General features: G+C 38.1%; 1 protein-coding gene across 1 annotated transcript; it reads left to right on the forward strand.

The window, feature by feature from the left end:
• The first annotated feature begins 3,239 nt into the window (after positions 1-3,239).
• On the forward strand, positions 3,240-3,803 carry LOC124358483 (protein FAM200B-like). The gene has a single exon (XM_046810777.1). It carries the CDS (start codon positions 3,240-3,242, stop codon positions 3,801-3,803), a length of 564 nt encoding a protein of 187 aa, XP_046666733.1.
• Positions 3,804-13,687: the final 9,884 nt, after the last annotated feature.

The raw sequence follows: 13,687 nt of genomic DNA on the forward strand, positions 1-13,687 counted from the left end.
GACAGCAACACCTTCGGACTGAAGGAAAGACAAAGAGTGCCATATTTCGCGGATGATAATGTGTTTTGAAAACATGTCGCTGATGGCTTGTAAACTACTAAGGGAGTCGCTGCAGATAACCAAATTTTTAGTCATAGGAAACGTTATATTTAGGGCCTTTTTGATAGCTGTTAATTCGGCCGTGAAAATGGAAGAGTCGTTGGGGAGTCGAAATCCGTATCGTCTTACCCCAGTGATAAAAGCACATCCAGTTCTACAACGTTCCTTTGACCCGTCAGTATAGACAACATCGCAAGGTGCGAGGCTGCCTAGTATTTGACGGAATTCTTGTTGGTAGACTGTTTCTGGAGTGGAGACTCTTTTAAACCTAGAAAGATTTAAAATAATTTTTGGCATTGAGACGCTCCAGGGTGGGATATCATGGGATGGGGGGATTGATGAACGACTTTAAACTGGTAATCGTTTAGACCTATTTCATAAGCGTAGGATTTGGCCCTAATGCCTAAGGGTGAAGGAAGATTTGGTCTCGCTAGGAAAGAATTATAGAGTGGATTTCGCAGGACCGGTTCAAACGCAGGGTTTTCTGGCTTACCTGAAAGAGCGTGAACATAGTTTAGGGACAGCTGCTGCCGTCTATGCGAAAGAGGGGGTTCTCCCGTTTCTGCGAGAAGACTGTTAATAGGAGAAGATCGAAAAGCTCCAGTGGCCAGTCTTAAAGCAGAATTATGGACTGGGTCAAGCATTTTGAGAGCACTGGGTCTTGCGCACTCATATGCTTGACATCCATAATCCAGACAGGAAGGGATGGTGGCTTTGTAGAATCTGAGGATGCATGTCCTGTCAGCCCCCATTTGGTTCCGCTAAGGGCTCTCAGTATGTTCAAGCGCTTCATGCATCGATCTTTTAAGTCTCTTAGGTGAGGCACCCAAATTAGCCGGGTATCAAACGTGAGACCCAGGAATTTTATTTCCTCGACGTTTGGTATTCTCTGTCCCATCAAAGTTAGTGTTGGCTTCTCCATGGTTTGGAGCCTAGAAAAGACCATGCACTTAGTTATCGATGGGGAAAAAGAAAAACCTGTTACTCAAAGCAGTGGAGTTTTTACAGCGCAAAGGGATTTTACATCATACTCGGGTTTGTGCAAACAATCTCGACATGACTCTGAGTTTATCGGACAGAAGTGATCGTTGGAGGTGCAACAAAAGAGATTGCAGGATTGAGATTGGTTTGAGAAAGGAAACGTGGTTAAAAAACAGTAAGTTATTATTTGAGACAATTATTTTTTTTATTTATTCGTGGTGTAAAAACTACACAACAACTAAATTTTGTTTAGAAGAGCTACACATGACAGCCCAATCAACTACTGATTGGAAAAACTTTATGTGCGAGGTCTGTGCCGACTCGCTTTTGAAAAACCCCATGCAAAATGGGGGCCGAAACATAACAGTAGAAATCGACGAATCGTGCTTCTCAAAAAGGAAGAGCAAAGTTGGTATCCTTAGCAATGGGTGTTCGGGGGAATCTGCAGGGAAACAAAACAGTGTTTTATGTATGCTGTTCCAAACCGAACCAGTGAAACTCTTTTGGAGGTTATTCCAGAGTGTGTACTTCCAGAAACCACAATCAAGTCCTACTTATGGAGACCGTACTCAGGTATTGCTGAAATACCAGGTATGAGATTTACTCACTTAACAGTAAACCATTCTGAAAATTTTGTTGATCCTACAACAGGAGCACACACACACAGAATTGAATCGCTCTGGGCGTCGGCAAAACGGCGTAATAGGAACGAATACGGTACAAGTCGCAACTTGCTAGACCAGCGGTTCCCAAACTGGGGGGCGCGGAGAAAGTCCAGGGGGGCGTGACACCCAAATGAAATAAATAAAAAAAAATACAAAAATAATTTCCTCATAATAATACTCCCCTCCCGCCATCCATGACCCCCACCACCCGTTACCTCCATTTGGCCTTGGCGTGAGTGCGAGTGTCCCTCCACCCCTACCACGCCCGCCTCCCACTACCCCCACCGCATCTTCAATCCAATGTCAAGAACCTTGCACTTTGTTCAGTGCTTGCGTTGTAACTAGTCCGTTCGCCAGTCCGTTGTGCCAACAGTGCTTTCCGTGAATTATCGTCAGCGTGTTTGCTGTATTGTAGGTGTTCTGTAATTGCTGCGACGTTTGAATTGGAGTAATTGTTTTTGTGTTGTGTGAGTTCTGTGTGAAGCTGAATCAGAGAAGATGAACACGGCAAAGAAACGCAAGTATATTGACGATTATATTCAATATGGGTTTGTTTCCTTGCTTAAAGATAATGTTGATCACCCTCAGTGCGTTATTTGCTATGAGGTATTAAGCAATGACGCGATGAAGCCTAATCGTCTTCTGAGACATTTGTCAACCAAACATGCCTCTTTAAAAGACAAACCTAAAGAGTTTTTCGCTGCAAAATCTAAGAATTTAAAGCGCATGAAGTTAGATAGCACTGGATCTGCTGCTCAGTCATCTCTAAAAGTGCTTGAAGCTTCATATGAATTATCTCTTATTATTGCTAAGGAAAAGAAAAGTCACACTATTGGTGAAACGCTTGTTAAACCGTGCATTTTAAAAGCAGCCGATGTTGTCCTTGGAACTGATAGTAGGCAAAAGCTATCACAAATACCACTTTCAGACAACACCGTAAAACGCCGCATTGATGATATGGCCAAAGACATTAAAAACCAGGTGGTTGATGCAATAAAAAAAATCACAGTTTTTTGCAATCCAGCTTGACGAGAGTACAGACATAGCACAATGCTCTCATTTGCTTGTATATGTTCGTTACATTGAAAATGAAAGAATGAAGGATGAACTGATGTTTTCTACTGAGCTGTTGACCACTACTAAAGCTGTAGATGTGATGGAAGCAGTATCAGACTTTTTTAAGAAACACGAACTTTCTTGGCAAAAACTTATTGGTGTATGCACAGATGGTGCTCCTTCAATGCTGGGTTCTTGGTCAAAGAGAAGAATGCTGATGTGGTTGGGATTCATTGTTTTATTCACCGCCAAGCCTTGGCAGCAAAAACTCTTCCTAACGAACTCAATGCTGTTTTAAAGCTTTGTATTAAAGTAGTCAACTACGTTAAGAAAAGTGCATTAAATACTCGACTGTTTAAAATTCTGTGTGAAGATTTAGGAAGTGATCACAAAACGCTGCTATTTCATACAGAAGTACGATGGCTATCAAAAGGCAATATGTTGGGAAGACTATTTGAACTCCGTGATGAAGTGATAACGTTTTTGGCACAGCAGAAACAAAACGAGCTTAGTGCAGAGTTCAAAAAACCCTGGAACCAAGTGATTTTGGCCTATTTATCAGACTTTTTTGACACGTTAAATAACCTAACCTTGAGACTGCAAGGTGCAGACTCAAATATAGTAACACATCGGGATGCCATCAAGATGTACGTTGAGAAACTACAACTTTGGATACGTAAAGTGTCAATGAACCCCAGCAACTATTCAAGTTTCAGCAAAGTAGTGTCAGTCTCAGAAGAAGTATGTTTTGAGGACGTTTTTGAAGAACCGCTTTTGAAAAACTTGATAATTGACCATTTGAAGAACCTCAAGGAGGAGTTCAGCAGGTACTTTCCTAACTTGTCAGAGGAGTTGTACAAACTATCAACTGACCCGTTCAACATGGACATACAGTTGCTGCCAGAAGAGTTGCAAGAGGAGGGAATAGAAATAAAAAATGACTCTGCTGCAAGATACGATTTTGACAAAATGGACAAGCCCTCATTTTGGTTAATTACTTAAAAGTTTACCCCAGTGTTTCAGGGAAATCTGTTCGGATGTACTTGCCTTTTTCAACAACATACATGTGCGAAAAAGCGTTTTCAACTCTTGTGGGGATCAAAACCAAGTACCGCAACAAACTTGATGTCGAAAGTGACCTACGCTGTGCTTTGTCTGAAACTCAACCCAGGATCTGTCAGCTTATCCAGAACATGCAAGCGCACCCATCTCACTAAATTACATTTTATGTTTTGTTTTTGTAAGTAGGTAGGCCTATTGTTTCACCTTCCTTAAATTGAAAATGTATCTGTGTTACAATGTTAAATTTTGTATCAGTTATTATATTTGTTTTTCGTGTAATACTTGTTTAAATTTTCACCATACGTACAATTATTGATATGTGTAGGGGGGCGTGGGGGTCTCCAAATAACCAGAGGGGGCGTGGTACAAAAAAGTTTGGGAACCCCTGTGCTAGACTCATACTTTTGTGAGTTTCTGTGGAAACATCGCCACCAAAACACAGATTTGTTCGAACAAATCCTGGAGGTCATTAAAGCGTTCTGGCCACCAGAATAGTATATTATTTTAAACATCTTTCATTACTAATTTGTGTTTTTTCGTACAAATTAATAAACTCGTTTTTCAATTGTTTTAGCAAATTATTGTCAAAAACCTAGCTTAACCTAACCTCGATTATCTTTAGAAATTACATTTGTCGCTCTAGTAACGTAATCTAACATATAGAAATTAAAATAGAAAATGCGGGGACATACTAGAAAAGACCCAGCTTTGTAGTTTATAAGGGAGCTAAAAACTCTGACAGGCAACAGATACGTGAAAATGGCCTAGGCTACATAGTTGTGATGAAGCTCTTAGAGCTAGGAAACTACTTTAATAAGGGATATCACATTTGTGTTGATAATTTCTTTACACCCATTACACTTGCTAGAGAATTGTATGCTAAGCGCACTTTTATTACTGGGACTATCCAAAATAATAGAAAAGGTATTCCTCATGGACTAAAAACATCCTATGAGGCAGGAGAAAAAAAATACTACAGACAAAATAATATGCTAATGCTAGGTTATAGAGAGAGACAAAGTAACAAAAACCCTGTTCTCTTGCTGTCTACTAATGCAAAGGCGGAATGTGAAGTGAGGTCAAAGAAGAGGGGTAATAACATAAATATTGCAAGTAAACCAAAAATGATAAGGGAGTACAATGACTTTATGGGAGGGATTGATGGAAATGATCAGATGCTATATCATTATTTCAATGAAAGGAAAAACCATCACATTTTGGACGAAACTTACATTTAATATAATTTCTAGAATGGTCTTAAATTCATATACATTGTACAAAAACAACACAGATAATCCTCTAAGTAGGCTTCAATACATATCAAACTTGGTTGATGAATTGACAGTTGAATGTGAGAGGAGTAGACCTAGGTATTCATCAAAATGAAGCCAGTAATACATACAACAGTGGTAAAAAATGTTTTGAAACCATACCAGAAAATAAAGGAAAAAACTGCTGTGTGTGCAGTGCAGAAAGTACAAGAAGTGGACGAAAAAGAAAAAAGTCTACTTTTATGTGTGTTAACTGCAAAAAGGGCCTGCACACTAAATATTATCCTTTCCATAGATGTTTGTAAACGAAAACAAAATTTTATTGACTCGGATGGTAATTTTTAGTTTTTATTTTGTTTTTATTATTTTTTTTAGTTAAAAATATGAAATAGCTCATTTGTCGCCTATTGACATTCAATATATTTGGTTATAACTATATGTTATGTAGAAGTGGAACATGATATGCCATATTGTTGTTATAACTGGGGAAAACTCCGAACTACAGCGATTTTTAAGGAAGCCAGAAATTTTTTATTTCTCAACATATTAGTGTGAAGTATGGATTTTTTTGAAGACTGTTAAATGTGGTTTTGTCAAGTGTTATCAATGTTGGTCAAATAATTTTTATGCCCATACACAACGCAACAAAGTAAAAAATCCTCAAAATATTTTTTAGTAAGTACATATTATTAAAAAAAGTTATTGTAAATATTTGCATGTCCTTTTATATTTTATTTTATAGTGTATATGACATATTTAGGAAGCTAAAAACACTTAAAACTCATAAATTTGCTTCATAAATAAATTTTTTCTAGTAAAACGCGACAAAATTTACTGAAAGAGCCCGGGATTTTTGTGTGTCATTAGTAAAAATACTTGGGATTTTTGGAACAAATTAAAAAAAAGTCTGGGATGGAAAGGGTTGTACCGTTAATTGGTTAATTAAATTTCATATAATGTAAATTTCACAACCTAGTCAGCCAGTATAATTTAATATTATTTTATCCAATGTTCCGAAACTAAATTATTGGGCGGAGTAACTACCTAATTGGCACGCGTATGAATATTTTCTTCTAACCCTTTGTAGCAGCCCAACTACGTGACCGAGCAGACCTTGCGCGCTTTGTCCGTAAGTAAAATTTATCTTTTCGTATTATTAAATTAGCCCTTTGATGCCAAATATATAAAAATGAATGTAACGTAAAGTAAAGTTGTAAATAGTAAAGTAACTTACGCGTACCCTTGAAGATCTTTTATTTGCTTGATTGAAATAAATACAAGTTGTGGCGCCGTCCTTCGGGCGAACACGTTGTTGTAATGGATTTTTTGTATTATTAAATGGCTAATACCGTCGCGAATTTGTTTTAGGCGAGTTCACGTATCTCACGTACATCAAGTATCTCACGTATTATTTGAGGAGATGGCTACCACTTCCTTAACTTGGACACTTCTTCTAGTAACTAGCGACTAGAAATAACCGTTCTTAGACTACAGCTTCAATGTCTCGGGCCAAGACGCCAACACCCGGGTTGTGAGTCTACACATTGAGAAGGGAAGTGAAATCTTAATGTTTTATAAAGTAAAACATCGTAGGCATAATTCCATAGAACATTGGATATTTTAGGCCCACCTAGCAGATATACATTTTTAGTTCTTATATTATAATTGGCAGCAACGTGGCAAGGCATATATTTAATTTACCATCAAAAAGTGGTGCTTGTAAGTTCACAAATTAAAATGTATTTATAAGCAAACTTTGCAATTCGAGTATTTATTATTACGACCTCAGAAGTCACCACCCCCATGTGTTATCGTCATACGGTACAGGGTTAAATAATGATATACCAAGGAGACAGCTGATAGTATGTGTACTATGTTCACAGACCCAAGACCTTTCACTGTTGAGTCCGAGTCCATAGAGATGAATGAACGGCAGTGAAGTTCCACGTGGCTCTGACATGGAGGCAGTTTTTGCATAGTTCCTGATCAACCACCATCCTACAGTGGAGTATGAAGATAACTTACTAATATTGACACTTATCATCAATCACCTCACATTTATAAAACATTTAATGTGTCAATAAAATATAAATGTATAGTAATACGTCAAGTGTTTTAACCCATTCAGTACCATGAGCCCCAATTGGGGATTTTGTTTTTAAATCAATTCATGTTGGCAACACTGGCTGTTTGGTGCCAATCAGCAGCTTGGTGTGTTTTCTAGTTCTTTGAGGTTATTTCAATGTGCAGTTAGTTAGAGTTGTGTTGAAATACGAGTTTATATGTGGAGTTTAGTTTATCACTAACAGCTATGTAGCATGATTATTTCATTTACTATTTTCTTATTAATTATTGTATGAGTAGAGTGGTTGTAATTGTTTTACACTATTGTATCATAGTAATTTATATCTTGGTAAACTATTATCACTGTCGGTATGCTGTATTTTATCATGTTTTACGAATAATTGCCTTATAAACGTTGTTACCCATTTAGGGATCATGGCCTCTACTGCATATTTTATCTTATTAATTATTACATTGTCTACGACGATTTCAGGATGGATTCCCGGAGTTTTCTAAGTCTGATTGAAATCCAGTCTGTATTGGAGGATCCCGAATTCATAGAATATATAGATAATGATTGTGATGTAGATATTGTGCTTTAATAAATGTTTTATGGGTTTTCTAGTAAAACGCTCGTTAGTAAAAATACTTGGGATTTTTTGGAACAAGTTTTAAAAAAATGTCTGGGATGGAAAGGGTTAAATAATGATATACCAAGAAGACAGCTGATAGTATGTGTACTATCTTCACAGACCCAAGACCTTTCTTTCACTGCTGAGTCTGAATCCATAGAGATGCATGAACGCCAGTGAAGTTCCACGTGGCTCTGACATGGAGGCAGTTTTTGCGTATAGTTTCTGATCAACCACCATCCTACAGTGGAGTATGAAGATAACTTACTAATATTGACACTTATCATCAATCACTTAAAATTTATAAAACATTATTTAATGTGTCAATAAAATTTAAATGTATAGTAATACGTCAAGTGTTTTAAAAGCTTTGGGTAATGTGTCCCGATTCAGAGTTAACATAGGAAGGGGTAGAGGGAAAAAGGGGCCAAGTCACTACTTTTCACAATTGTATTTGTTGTTGGATTGTGGTAGCCATGGCTGAGTACTTCACATTAATATAAAGTTTTGTGAGAAAAACGGGTCTAGTCACTAATAAATAATAGATCGAAAATACAGCCCTAGCGGGAAGAAGGGGTCAAGTGTCGAGCGTCCTGGGGAAGAAGGAGTCAAGTCAGTGACTAAACGCACGCTTACTTCCATACAACACGAAGTAAAAACTCGTTGTAAGGCTACAGAGTCTTCTATCCCACCAATTGAGAACATGAGCACCCCCAGAAACGATTTTAAAACGGGTTTCGACCTGCGGGCGTCGTAGTATGGACAGCCCATATGAACAATCGACCCTTGGACGTTTGGTCCGATGCGGTGTGGAGGGGGGGTCAAAAATGGACCTTTCAGACTGGAGCCCAGACGGTAAGAGCGCCGAAGCCAAAATGGGGGGGATCGGTGCTCCGTATGGGACATCCTAGGTTTGCCGCCAGGTATGTGTCGCCACCCCCCCCTGTTCGCGAGCTATTCAAGATGGCGTCACGAGCACGTCGTGTGGGAGAGGTGGTGAGTGAGGAGTAGGGTTCTTGCACTGGACACGGTTCAACGGAGAGGTCTGAGCCTAAAATTGGCCATGCGCTGTGTGTCGTTTGTCTGGGGTGCTGACCTTGGACGATTGAAAAAGGATGATTTTCAGCGATTCCAAACGGCTGGAGATTTTTCCAAAGTAAAGGGTTCATGTGGTGGCTCTTGGGTGTGCGAGGTGAACGCCGTTCACGGAAACGCCGTAGGTGGTCCCGATTCAAAATGGCGGCCACGAGTTTGCGGATCTCGGCCGTGTCGGGTGTTGGGGAAATTTTTCTTTTCGGACATTGTTCTACGTCGGGGAGTGAGCGACAAAAAGTGCCATGAGCCATTGTTCAAAGTGATGGGGGGGAGGGGGGGCGTTTCAAAAAGGGTGTCCAAACTGTGGCCCAGGTGGAGTTAGGTGGCCCGGGTTTTTTGGGCTTATGTCATGGCTCGGACGCAAAAAATGGGATTCCCGTGGAGAAATTGCGGGTTTTTAAAACTACCCGGACCCAAGGTCCAGAAGAAGACGATTTTCGTTATTAACGTATTTTTCCGGGGTTTTTTCACTGGAACCCCTTTAGTGGACGAGTTGATGTACAAAAATGTCATTTTTTCGGATTTCCGGCCAACCATGGGGTGGGGGTGGGGGTGCGAAATCGGGTGTCCAAACTGGAGGCTACCTTTTACCACTTGAGCGGTCCTTTTTGGGCTTAAAAATCGTCAAAAAAATTAGAAAATAGGATTGCCGTGGAGAAATCGCCGGTTCGATAAACTACCCGGACCTAAGGTCCAGAAAAAGGCGGTTTTCGTTATTGGTGCATTTTTTCGGGGTTTTTTGACTGCGACCTCTTTATTGGACGAGTTGATGTACAGAAATGCCATTTTTTGGGATTTTCGCCCAACCACGGGGTGGGGGTGGGGGTGCGAAATCGGGTGTCCAAACTGGACGCTAACTGATACCACTTGAGCCGTTCTTTTTGGGCTTAAAAATCGTCAAAAAATTGGAAAATAGGATTCCCGTGGAGAAAGTATGGGTTTTAAACACTACCCGGACCTAAGGTCTGGAAAAAGACGATTTTCGTTATTGGCGTATTTTTCCGGGGTTTTTTCACTGGAACCCCTTCAATGGAAGAGTTGATATTGGCTAATTATATTAAGAAATGTGACATATACAGTGTCATAAATTGGTAAGAATCACGAGTATTATTAGAAAAGTAAGGAATTTTTTAAATATTTTGCTTTATTTAAAAACATTAAATGTATTTATAAAAGTTTTGTGTATAAATTTGGAAAGTTATAACATGTATTGTACAGTTTTCTATAGACATTTAAAACTTTTTTTACCGTAATTTGGTATAAATGAACCGTTTTGTATTGTAATTACAAACTTTATACATGTTACATTATGTGAAATGAAGGTAATTGCTTTTTTTAGCGTCATGAATGACACTTAATACATGTCTTATGTGCATAGAAGAATTATTTGTAGAAATGGATCACATAATGTACATTAACTTAATAAGAATTATTCAGCATGTTGTAAAATTAGCGAGTTTTTTTATTGTTTTGGTTTTAGGAAGTAACTTACATTCTTTTTTCGCATTATGTATGGTGATTCATAATGGTATTACGTATATTGCACAATTATATAGACAAAAGTTATATGTATAGTAGTATCAGAGTGATAAGATTGTGTAATATTCTTAAAAAAGTAACAAGTATTTAAAACGTTTTGCTTTATTTAATAAAAGTAAATTTATTTATAATAATTATTTATATAAATTTTGAAGTTTATTGCATATATGTAATAGTTATGTATAGCAATTGAACAAGTTTTACCGTATTTTTTTTATAAAAGTAAGTCTATATGCTTTGTATTGGTTCGATATCGTAAATTGTTATATGTTTAGAAATATAAATCACTGTCATAAGTGAATAGTGTCTCAATTATTCATGTTTAGTATTCAGAACGTAACGTGTAATGATAAAAAATATCAATATACAGTTACAATTTTGCCTTTGTAAATTAAATATTAATAAATGTTTTGCAAATATTGACGAATTACATTTCAAAAAAGAAATTTTGTGTCGTCAAAATACGGGAAGATCAAACTGCGGGAGTATTACAGGTACGTGAAATAGGTAAATAATTCATGTTTAGTGTTTAGAACGTAACGTGTAATGATGAAAAATATCAATATACAGTCACCATCTTGCCATTACAAATAAATATTAATAAATGCATTATAAATAATGACGGATTATATTTCAAAATGAGAAATTCTTCATTATTACGTATATTGCGCAATTTTAACCTCCTCGGACCCAGCGTCCCCTATAGGGGACAATTTTTAAAACGCTACAGTAAACGATCTGTATGTAGTAGACATTTCCAGATAGTTGCAGTTGTTTCCACTAGAGTTCACCTGCATGCAGAAATAGCCAGAATACTATTTCTGCTCAGTCATTGCTTTGTTTTGAGCATTGCAAGATGGCAGACGGACGAGCTTACAGGCTACCACGTACCTCTCAACGTAAGTATTATCTAATAATAAGTAATTGTTAATATTTAGACCTAATAAAAATTAGACATACTAAATAAAGTACGTGTTTCAACATGTGATTATTGGTTTTGAGTTTACCTTGTTATTTTAGCCTAGCCGGGCATGCAAAATTTGATGTCCCCTATGTGGGACATTGGGTCTCGGCCATGCCACATTTCTTAACATTTGAAAAATGAAAACTGAAACTAATGATAGAAATACTCGACATAACAGTAATTTACTGTTAAACAATAATTAACAGTTAATTATTGTTTAACATTTTTAGTGGATTTTTAGTTTGCGGATCTCGGCCGTGTCGGGTGTTGGGGAAATTATTCTTTTCGGACATTGTTCTACGTCGGGAGTGAGCGACAAAAAGTGCCATGAGCCATTGTTCAAAGTGATGGGGGGAGGGGGGGCGTTTCAAAAAGGGTGTCCAAACTGTGGCCCAGGTGGAGTTAGGTGGCCCGGGTTTTTTGGGCTTATGTCATGGCTCGTACGCAAAAAATGGGATTCCCGTGGAGAAATTGCGGGTTTTTAAAACTACCCGGACCCAAGGTCCAGAAGAAGACGATTTTCGTTATTAACGTATGTTTCCGGGGTTTTTTCACTGGAACCCCTTTAGTGGACGAGTTGATGTACAAAAATGTCATTTTTTTCGGATTTCCGACCAACCATGGGGTGGGGGTGGGGGTGCGAAATCGGGTGTCCAAACTGGAGGCTACCTTTTACCACTTGAGCGGTCCTTTTTGGGCTTAAAAACCGTCAAAAAATTAGAAAATAGGATTGCCGTGGAGAAATCGCCGGTTCGATAAACTACCCGGACCTAAGGTCCAGAAAAAGGCGGTTTTCGTTATTGGTGCATTTTTTCGGGGTTTTTTGACTGCGACCTCTTTATTGGACGAGTTGATTTACAGAAATGCCATTTTTTGGGATTTTCGCCCAACCACGGGGTGGGGGTGGGGGTGGGGGTGCGAAATCGGGTGTCCAAACTGGACGCTAACTGATACCACTTGAGCCGTTCTTTTTGGGCTTAAATTTCGTCAAAAAAATTGGAAAATAGGATTCCCGTGGAGAAAGTATGGGTTTTAAACACTACCCGGACCTAAGGTCCGGAAAAAGACGATTTTCGTTTTTAACGTATTTTTCCGGGGTTTTTTCACTGGAACCCCTTTAGTGGACGAGTTGATGTACAAAAATGTCATTTTTCGGATTTCCGGCCAACCATGGGGTGGGGGTGGGGGTGCGAAATCGGGTGTCCAAACTGGAGGCTACCTTTTACCACTTGAGCGGTCCTTTTTGGGCTTAAAAATCGTCAAAAAATTAGAAAATAGGATTGCCGTGGAGAAATCGCCGGTTCGATAAACTACCCGGACCTAAGATCCAGGAAAAGGCGGTTTTCGTTATTGGTGCATTTTTTTCGGGGTTTTTTGACTGCGACCTCTTTATTGGACGAGTTGATGTACAGAAATGCCATTTTTTGGGATTTTCGCCCAACCACGGGGTGGGGGTGGCAGTGCGAAATCGGGTGTCCAAACTGGACGCTAACTGATACCACTTGAGCCGTTCTTTTTGGGCTTAAAAATCGTCAAAAAATTGGAAAATAGGATTCCCGTGGAGAAAGTATGGGTTTTAAACACTACCCGGACCTAAAGTCCGGAAAAAGACGATTTTCGTTATTAACGTATTTTCCGGGGCTTTTTCACTGGAACCCCTTCAATGGAAGAGTTGATATTGGCTAATTATATTAAGAAATGTAACATGTACAGTGTCATAAATTGGTAAGAATCACGAGTATTATTAGAAAAGTAAGGAATTTTTTTAATATTTTGCTTTATTTAAAAACATTAAATGTATTTATAAAAGTTTTGTGTATAAATTTGGAAAGTTATAACATGTATTGTACAGTTTTCTATAGACATTTAAAACTTTTTTTACCGTAATTTGGTATAAATGAACCGTGTTGTATTGTAATTACAAACTTTATACATGTTACATTATGTGAAATGAAGGTAATTGCTTTTTTTAGCGTCATGAATGACACTTAATACATGTCTTATGTGCATAGAAGAATTATTTGTAGAAATGGATCACATAATGTACATGAACTTAATAAGAATTATTCAGCATGTTGTAAAATTAGCGAGTTTTTTTATTGTTTTGGTTTTAGGAAGTAACTTACATTCTTTTTTCGCATTATGTATGGTGATTCATAATGGTATTACGTATATTGCACAATTATATAGACAAAAGTTATATGTATAGTAGTATCAGAGTGATAAGATTGTGTAATATTCTTAAAAAAGTAACAAGTA

This window comes from Homalodisca vitripennis, chromosome 3 (genome assembly GCF_021130785.1).
Source record: "Homalodisca vitripennis isolate AUS2020 chromosome 3, UT_GWSS_2.1, whole genome shotgun sequence".
NCBI lineage: Eukaryota > Metazoa > Arthropoda > Insecta > Hemiptera > Cicadellidae > Homalodisca > Homalodisca vitripennis.

Excerpts from the sequence above, each read along its gene's own strand:
- LOC124358483 (XM_046810777.1), top strand. The coding sequence starts at position 3,240 with ATGTTGGGAAGACTATTTGAACTCCGTGATGAAGTGATAACGTTTTTG.